The sequence below is a fragment of the Rutilus rutilus genome, assembly GCF_951802725.1.
Source record: "Rutilus rutilus genome assembly, chromosome: 1".
In the NCBI taxonomy this organism is placed as follows: Eukaryota; Metazoa; Chordata; class Actinopteri; order Cypriniformes; family Leuciscidae; genus Rutilus; species Rutilus rutilus.
In genome coordinates, this window is record NC_140209.1 from 55,767,245 (window position 1) to 55,777,409 (window position 10,165).

The 10,165-nt window shown below is 37.5% G+C and overlaps 1 protein-coding gene across 1 annotated transcript; it reads left to right on the forward strand.

Annotated features, from left to right (window-relative positions):
* Positions 1 to 1,043: 1,043 nt before the first annotated feature.
* Positions 1,044 to 8,021, forward strand: rsad1 (radical S-adenosyl methionine domain containing 1). The gene is made up of 9 exons (XM_084407581.1): positions 1,044 to 1,286; positions 1,374 to 1,507; positions 3,601 to 3,805; positions 3,905 to 4,270; positions 4,494 to 4,557; positions 5,221 to 5,368; positions 5,468 to 5,522; positions 7,232 to 7,335; positions 7,444 to 8,021. Exons 1-9 carry the CDS (start codon positions 1,116 to 1,118, stop codon positions 7,634 to 7,636), a joined length of 1,440 nt encoding a protein of 479 aa, XP_084263707.1. The 5' UTR covers positions 1,044 to 1,115; the 3' UTR covers positions 7,637 to 8,021.
* Positions 8,022 to 10,165: the final 2,144 nt, after the last annotated feature.

A 10,165-nucleotide genomic window follows, 5' to 3' on the forward strand; every position in this document is an offset into this window, starting at 1 on the left:
TTGTTTTCTTTATGTAATGTATTTTGTTTTTCCATATAAAGTTAAACAGTATTTTATCTATTTCTTTGCATATTTTTTTATTAAGATGCAAAGCCATTGCTGCATAAGTCAGTCTAGAAATTCCCTCTGCCTTTGTAAGTAAAACTCTGCCCCTTAAAGAAAGATCTCTCATAAGCCAGTGATTTAATTTCCTTTTAGTTTTTTCAACAATAGGATTAAAATTTAATAAACACCTTCTGTGCTGATCTTTAGTAATGCTTATTCCCAAATACTGAACCTCAGTTTTTAAGGGAATACCATTATAAGATGCTTCAGAACATTCCTTGATGGCCATAAGCTCACATTTAGCCAAATTTAAGTATACACCAGATGCCCTTGAAAATTCGCATATTAATTCAGTAGCCACTGAGATCTGGTCTTCGTTTTGAATGAAGAGCGTAGTGTCATCTGCTAATTGGGTTATTTTGATCTCTCTATCAAAGATAGTGATGCCTTTCATTGGACTTGATTTAATATGAGAAGAGAGAAGCTGACTCACTAATAGAAAGAGGTATGGAGAGACAGGGCACCCTTGCCTAATTCCTCTAGTAATATCGAATCTAGGGGAAGTACCATTTAATAATTTAATAGAACAGTTGCCTTTTTTATAAAGGGTTTTAATTGCTGCAGAAAAAAAAATACCAAAATCAAATTTCTTAAGCGTGTCAAAGATGAACTGATGCTCAACCGAGTCGAATGCTTTATAAAAATCTAAAAATAATATAAACCCATTATCACTGATCAATTCTGAATAGTCCAGGACATCCAACACTAATCTTATATTATTCGTTATATGTCGATTTTTCATGAATCCTGATTGTGATTCATCTATTACGGAATCCAAAACTTTTTTCAATCTTCTAGCTAAAATTAGGGCCAGCAATTTATAATCATTGTTTAATAAACAGATAGGGCGCCAATTATCAATATATAGTTTGTCTTTTTTAAAACACAAAACAAACAAAAGCCTGAAGTTGAGCTTTGTGACGCAATGTGTGTTGCAGGGAAATAGCGCCGTGTAGAAAACATGGCAGAAGCAAGCAGCACACATGTAAGCATAACTTGACTAGTACAGTATGTCATTTATGTATGACATATTTTTTTACAGTCTATGGCCGAGACGAGCTTTACTCAGACAACATCACGCTCTGCAGTGTTTGGGAAGGGCGGTCGCTTCTGTACGGTTGAGATCTATCGCCACTCACAGGCTGCCTCCTCACGCAGATGAAGCGTCACTTTATGTCCATGTGAGTGTCTAAAAGCCCGTCACTGGCAAAATGTAAAGAAGGGAAATGTAGCCTATTATAACTGTCTGTATTTCTCCTTTTCTACAGTGGCCATATTGCCTGAAAAGATGCTCCTATTGCAACTTCAACAAGTATATTCCTCGGAGTCAAAACCATGGGGTCATGACAGAATGTCTGCAGACAGAGACACAAACGTTACTGCAACTCAGTCAAGTCTCCCGGTCAGTGTACAGAGATACCTCTAGTGAATTAGCACATTTATAAAAGGAGAACTTATTATTACGGAAATAATCTACTTTTAAAAGAATATACATAGCCTAAGTGCATGTTATTTGCAATTAAATGAAAGTGTATTCTAGTTTAAATGTATATTAAATGCTAGAAGCTGATCTTTAGAGTGCTTTTGTGACCTACAGTAAGGGATAGTTAAAATACAAATTGTGCCATCAATTTCTATGAGTTTCTTGCTTCTGTTGGACACCGACACAAAATAAGATATTTTGAAGAATGTTTATGTCCTCGCCGGAGCAACAGCAGTATTCAAATAAGAAATGTATTCTTAGTAAAGCTACTAAAGTTATTCAATCAAGAGCAAATTTTTTATTGTTTGATTCATGTTAACAGCATAGCAGTAGGTACTGTATATCACACTCCTTTCACTTTAATACACACTATACACTTGCAACTTCTTTAGTTTGCTGTTTACGTTCACATACATAACTGACTGTGTGTTGTGAACTTTGTGTGTTGTGGACATAACCTTGTGTGTATTTGACAGTTTAACCTTTTTTTAATATATATTGCGCTATGGGAATTAAAAGGGCAGGCCTTACGGTAGCCAATGATGTGCTGTTTTTAAGTCAAATTACATTTGAATGTCCCTCCAAAACTCTCTTTCCCACTGTCACCCTCACACAGAAGACATCTGTACAAGTGCTCCAGAAACTGCTCTATTAACCTCATTTCTAAACATCTCTTCTCAAGGGGGATTTTTTTTGCAGCATCTTTGATAAGTAAATTAGATATTTTTATTCACAAATCAACTTTGTCTAACATAGTTTTACTGTAAATTGAGAAAATATAAACGTTTTCAAATAGCAACGCTGTACCACTGTGGAAAAATAGGTATAAATACAGTGGAATTGCAGTAATGTATTTAATCCCCTTTGGGATTTTTTATGGATAGTAGCATCAACAATATGATTGCAGTTATTTATTTGTTTGAAGTTTTTATTTTAGTATAGTTGTATTTATGTATAGATAACATGAAAATGAATTCAGCAATATTTTACGGAGAGGGCAATAGGAAGAGTGCTGAGCTAGCTCTTCCATGTGATGAGAGTGAGGATGAGTTAACCAAATTATAGGGAATTATAGGGATTAAATGATAGGGATCTACTTATTTTTGGTTTGCATGAGCTCCAAGTATATTTATCTTATCAATTTTAAGAGAAATGTGCATTTAAATAAAAAAGAAAATCTTAATTTTATAGAAAAACTACTTTTTTGACCATATTCCATTGTGGTACAGAGTTGCCATATAGCAACGTTTCCCTAAGTACAAGAATCATTGGTAACACTTTATTTTACAGTGTCCTTGTTACATATGTTACATGTACTTACCGTAGTAATAAGAGTAAATTATGCATAATTACATGCAATTAATCCTAAACCAAAACCTAATCCTACCCTAACCCTATAGTAAGTACATGTAGTTAATTATTATTACTCAGTACTTAAATATATAATTACACTGTAACAATGACAGCTTAAAATAAAGTGTAACCGAATCATTATTATTACTTTTTTAATCTTTTTTGATTTGTATGATTGAAGCTATTTCATGTAATAAAAACTTAATTGAAAAATTATTTCATGGTTAGAACATAATTCATACCATAGAGGGTTAAGCACAATAACACATGAAAGAGAACTTAGTTTAATACTCACGGGACGCTCAGTCTGGCATCCAGCTCTCTGATATATTGCTTTAAAACGCATGTAGATAATAAACTTTCATGATGATGAAGAACTGCAATGTCACGTTAGCTTGACCACAATAGAGATGATAATCAAAACCAAACAGCTGTTTTAGTTTTTGGCGGAGTATCCGAGGCACAAGCTGTAAAGGCACAGCCCTCTTCTGGAAAGCGGTGCGGGGAGCAGTAGCTCATTTGCATTTAAAGATACATGCACAAAAACAGCATGTTTTTCCTTCCACTCAAAAATAGAGTGGAGTTAAAAAGGGGCATAATAGGTCCCCTTTCATTTTTGGGTGAACTATCCCTTTAATTTGTGCTGTACTGTTCCCTAGGATCAGCTCAGTGTTTTTTGGAGGAGGAACCCCTAGTTTGGCTCAGCCTTCCACGATCGCTGCTGTCTTGGAGACTGTTTCCAAAAACGCCCATCTCTCAGATGATGCAGAGGTCACCCTGGAAGTGAACCCTACACCTGCCGGAAAAGCTAGTCTGAAGGACTTCATGTTGGCAGGAGTTAACCGCTTTTCTATTGGAATTCAGGTACGCTGCTCGCACACATGCCACAATCTGTCAGATGTTATGTAGCTGTGGTCAAAAACGTACTTAGAGTCTCCATAGATCTAATGATATTTTCCACAGTCACTGAATGAGGATCACCTGAGGACACTAGGGAGGGATCACAACTCCCAGCATGCTCTCCAGACAGTGTCAGAGGCCAGGACGCTCTGCCCGGGACGTGTGTCAGTGGATGTCATGTTTTCTCTTCCAGGTCAAAGCGTAAAGTCATGGGAGAGTGAGCTGGAGAAATTGCTGCCGGTTTGTGACGATCACGTTTCACTGTATCAGCTGACTTTGGAAAGGGGTACCCAGCTTTTTAAACAGGTTGAAACCGGGGAACTAAGCGTGCCTGGTGACGATGCCACTGCTGACATGTACAAATCAGCACGCAGAGTCTTAGAGAATGCTGGGTTTTGCCAGTATGAGGTGTCCAGCTTTGCCAAAAATGTAAGTTATAATTTCTTATGTTCTTATACCTATAAGCTGTAAAAAGTATCAAAATGAGAAGTAGTCCTAGCAACACCAAGGTCATGTGTTTGATTCCCAGGCATAAAATGCACTGCAATTTGCTTTAGATAAAAGTGTCTGCTCAATGAATAAATGCTATATTATATCATTATTTGAAATGTTTAAGTGTAATCTTGGTTTATTGATTATGTGCTCACTGTAGAACGCTGTCAGTGAACACAATATCGGGTACTGGAGGTCCCATCAGTACATCGGTGTAGGCCCAGGTACATTCATGCACATGTACTACTCTTCAAATTAATACTTTTATTTAGCAAGGATGCACAAAATTGATTTACACCTGGTATTAAGATGCGTTTTGGTTGATCAGATCACAAGTAGACGAGAGAAACAGATTCCCGTTTACACCTGGTGTTTCAATCCGTCTCTTTTGTCCACTTTCAACCACTTCTGTCCTGATTTCTTCGAGGGGAGGGTCTATGGGTTGGTAAATCTATGGGCTTTTTCGGATCTTTCGATAGAGTGGACAAAATTATATCGCGCAATTTACATATGAACACGACAGGAAAACACCAATCATTTTGATATGATGATTTGATGCTCAGGAAACACTAATTATTATTATCAATGTTGAAAACAGTTTTTGCTATATACTTAAAGGTATAGCGGAGGATTTTCTTTTTCCGGGTGGATCATCAAGACTATTGGTCCTCCTAAGTGTCAATCATTCTGGTGATATGTTTACGGATAAAATCCTCCGCTATACCTTTAACATTTTCGTGGAATCAGTGAAGCCATTCAAATATTTGTGGTAAGATTTGTAGAAGACTATATATATATATATATAACCAACCTCAAACTTTTGAATGTTAGTGTATGATAAACTGATCTTACAGAAACACACAGTAAGATTTGTCATGATCTGTTAGGGGCTCATGGGCGCTTTGTGCCGCGTGCAGTGGGAGGAGCTCAGAGAGAAGCACGAACCCAGACTTTAGAGCCAGATGTTTGGATCCGGGAGGTTCAGCGTCACGGTCACGGGACACGCCGTCGAATACAGCTTGACCATCGTGGCCTGTAAGTGCATCTGACATGTAGTCCACACACAACTAGCTGTGTAAGCAATCGCACAATCTGTTGCTGAGTTATTGAATCAGCTCATAATTGTATCTGCAGGCTGGAGGAGGTTTTGGTCATGGGTCTGCGTATGAATGAAGGAATCACCCAGCAGGTAAAATGGACCGCTTCTTAACACAGCATAGTTCAGGTCACATTTTGAACCAATTATGTTTTGCTTTTTACAAAATACATTATTTATACAACATGGTCATATTTAACGGTAGTTTGAAATGCTAATGCTCTTTATACAGCGGGGAAAATAAGTATTGAACACGTCATCATTTTTCTCAGTAAATATATTTCCAAAGGTGCTATTGACATGAAATTTTCACCAGATGTTGGTAACAACCCAAGTAAGCCATACATACAAAGAAACAAACAAAAATAAGTTCAGAAATTAAGTTATGTGTAATAATGTGAAATGACACAGGGAAAAAGTATTGAACACATGAAGAAAGGGAGGCGGAAAAAGGCATGGAAAGCCAAGACAACTGCTGAAAACTTACAGTAATTAAAAAGCAATCCAGCCCCCTGTCAGTGGAAATTAATAACAGCTGGTTCAGTCCCAAATGATGGCCTACAAAAAGGTCTCATTGCCAAGGTGTCATACAAGACACATCTCATGATGGGTAAAAGCAAAGAGCTGTCTCAAGACCTTCGCAACCTAATTGTTGCAAAACATAATGATGGCATTGGTTATAGGCGCCATTCTAAGCTTCTGAATGGTCCAGTGAGCACTGTTGGGGCCATAATACGGAAGTGGAAAGACAATCATTTCACCATAAATTTGCCTCGACCAGTGCTCCTCGCAAGATTTCTGATAGAGGAGTGAAAAGAATAATCAGAAGAATTGTCCAAGAGCCAACACCAAGTTGTATGGTGTTTTTAGGGTAATGTGCACTGCCATTTCTCCTCCAAATATGGTGTGTATTATGGCATCCAAACAGTTCAATTTTGCTCTCATGTGACCACACTATATTCTCCCAGTATTTCACTGGCTTTTCCAGATGTTGTGCAGCAAACTTTAAATGAGCTTCAACATGCTTTTTTCTTCAGTAATGGAGTCTTGCGTGGTGAGCGTGCATACAGGCCATGACGGTGGAGTGCATTACTTACTGTTTTCTTTGAGACAACAGTACCTGCTATCTGCAGGTCTTTTTTAAGCGCTCCACAAGTGATCCTTGGCACTTGGACAACTCTTCTGATTATTCTTTTCACTCCTCTATCAGAAATCTTGCGAGGAGCACTGGTCGAGGCAAATTTATGGTGAAATGATTGTCTTTCCACTTCCGTATTATGGCCCCAACAGTGCTCACTGGACCATTCAGAAGCTTAGAATGGCGCCTATAACCAATGCCATCATTATGTGTTGGAACAATTAGGTTGCGAAGGTCTTGAGACAGCTCTTTGCTTTTACCCATCATGAGATGTGTCTTGTGTGACACCTTGGCAATGAGACCTTTTTGTAGGCCATCATTTGGGACTGAACCAGCTGTTATTAATTTGCACGGATAGGGGGCTGGATTGCTTTTTAATTACTGTAAGTTTTCAGCAGTTGTCTTGGCTTTCCATGCCTTTTTGCGCCTCCCTTTCTTCATGTGTTCAATACTTTTTCCCTGTGTCATTTCACATTATTACACATAACTTGTTTCTTTGTATGTATGGCTTACTTGGGTTGTTACCAACATCTGGTGAAAATTTCATGTCAATAGCACCTTTGGAAATATATTTACTGAGAAAAATGATGACGTGTTCAATACTTATTTTCCCCGCTGTATATGAACCAATGCCTTTGATATTTTTGTTTATGAAATGGTGTAGGACTGGGAGTTATTCAGCCCAGACGCTGACCTCCAACAAATTTTTGGGATGTCAGAAAACATTCAGGAATTGCTAGCAGGCGGGCTTCTAATACTTAATGACAGGTAATGTTTATGGCTACAAAACTTTTTTTTACTTTTAAAGTAACCCAAGTGTGATAGTTCATTTTTACTTATACATCAGTCCCCCCCTGATGCTTACCTTTATTTTAGGGGTTTGCGGTGTTCCTGGGAAGGATTAGCGTTACTGGACAGCATCTTGCCCACAATGCTGCTAGAATTAGAGACGTTTTTCCAAAGCAGGGTTTCTGTACATCAGCAGAAACACAGACATTCAGAGAAACATGAGACAGAGATAATGGGTAATAAGGTAAACATGAAACAAATGCATCCATGTGGAGATTGAAGAAGTGTTTACTCTTGAAGAAGGAATGTGGGTCAGTGACGTGACACGTTTTTTCCCCCCTATCTATCAATTTATTCACAAATACAGAACATTAAAAAAAGCATTGCATACATGACTTGAATGCACCTCGTCAATATAAACATGCTTTTAATTTCTGTATTCAAATTCTGTGTAATTTGTGTAGGGGGTTCAGGGTGCATAAAGTAAAAAGTCAGAATGATATGATCTTTATACATTTAAGAAGAATTCAATTCTATATTTTCTCATTGTAAACCATTCATCCTTGCTTACGTTTAATTTTTTTGACCTTGTGATGTTTAATCAAGATGTCATAACTGTCATATCTTCCTTTGAAAATTACAGACTTCTCTCTGGTGACATATGCAGGACTTGTCCAATCATTTATTCTGCCTAAACTCCACCCACATCTCAAAATCCAATCAACCACCAATGCATAAAACCAAGTTCCCATCCTACTTTTTTTTCTTAGGCGATAATCCGTATGTACATCTCAATTCGGAAGAAAATATCTGTCGCTGCTTCCGTTTCATAAAATATTTAAAGAAAAAAAAATAGTTTTTAATGTTGCTTGTGTCTATATGGTGTTTTTTTATTAATTTTTGTATATGCTTTAAGACAAACCATGTGCAAATTCATCAGTCAACACCATTGCTGAGTATTCTCTCCTTAAAACAGCAGTGAACCAAAGACAGTCTCAAAAACGCGGTTTGAAACTGCCCCTAATTTCTACTCCACAAACTCATAACCAATCCCATCAACGTTCAGGGCGGGGCTTTTCCTATCATTATTTTTAAGGATGCTGATTTTTAGAAGGCTACTTTGACTCTGAGATGGAGAATGTGAAAATGGTTTGTGTAAATTTAGCAACATATTCAATTGCTATTATGTGTCCGACGTAGAGTGATACATAAAACGCATTACCTTTCTGATACATTGACTTGTACACAAACCTGTATAATTCACTCTTCCACTTCTTCTGAATCAATTTCTGGTTCAAACATATATGTCTGAATTAAACTAGTAATTCCACTTGCCATTGTGCAGCATTTACTACAGTAAAGTTGAGCGAGTGGATCTCTGAGCTGGTGTGAGTGGAGGCGGGGCTAATTTGCATATTCATAGAACCAGGTATACTAAAAGACACAAGGGTGTGGAGTAACATTTAAATATGCAATTTTTATGATCAAAGATGAGTTGTAAGGGATACAATCATTGACTGCAGGGGGACTTTAAGTAAATCATGTTTTACTTTAAAAAATAATGATTAAGATGTGTATTCAAGGTTGAAGGAAAATGTGTTATTTTTACATGACGGTTCACACCAAGAACAATAACTATAACTATATTTGCCTCTATACCAACGGACGTTATCATTCTGTTAATTATAAGTGTGTGTGCTGCAGTTTTGTTGTCTGTCGCTTAAAATGATGGATTCCGATTGGCTGTCAGTGTTTTTATCGTTCATTAGCTGGAAAAAAAAACGTTCTGAAAGTGAATCCAACTATATGGTTTCACTGTGCCGTTATCGCTATTATTGTGGCGTGGACTTATTTTAGTATGGAAGCATATGGTTAGCAATTTTCAATTTGAAATGTTATGTACACTGAACAAAATTATAAACGCAACACTTTTGTTTTTGCCCCCATTTTTCATGAGCTGAACTCAAAGATCTAAGACTTTCTATGTACACAAAAGGCCATTTCTCTCAAATATTGTTCACAAATCTGTCTAAGTCTGTGTTAGTGAGCACTTCTCCTTTGCTGAGATAATCCATCCCCCTCACAGGTGTGTTATATCAAGATGCTGATTAGACAGCATGATTATTGCACAGGTGTGGCTTAGGCTGTCCACAATAAAAGGCCACTCTAAAATGTGTAGTTTTACTGTAAAAAAAAGGTTGTGTATTGTGGCCTGTGGAATGTTGGTCCACTCCTCTTCAATGGCTGTGCAAAGTTGATGGATATGGGCAGGACCTGGAACACGCTGTCGTATACGCCGATCCAGAGCATCCTAAACATGCTCAATGGGTGACATGTCCGGTGAGTATGCTGGCCATGCAAGAACTTCTAAAACTTCAAAAGAAATGAAACCACAAATAATAATATTTTAAAAATCTTGCTTCACCTCAATGACCCAGAATACAAACCTAGGTTTAATTTATAAACAAAACATAAAAATATCAAACACTCATAATCAGATTGCATCGTACAAATACACAGGGCAGAATCACGCTAAAAAACACTCGGTAGATTAGAGGTTAAAAAACAGCGGCATCCACAGGCGTCTAAAACAGTCAGCCGTGTGAACAAGGCTGTGAAACAGCAGCACAAAACGGGCATAGGAAACAGCAGCTAGCGCTCTCAGGCCGCACCTAAAATACAAAAAGGTGATACGAGCACAAATTAACGTTCATAAATTGTCCAGATTACAAAAACCCACAATGAACTTCTTACCTCCTAGATGAAATCTTACTCTATAGTAGGCGTTTTGACAAGTCCCTAATAATAC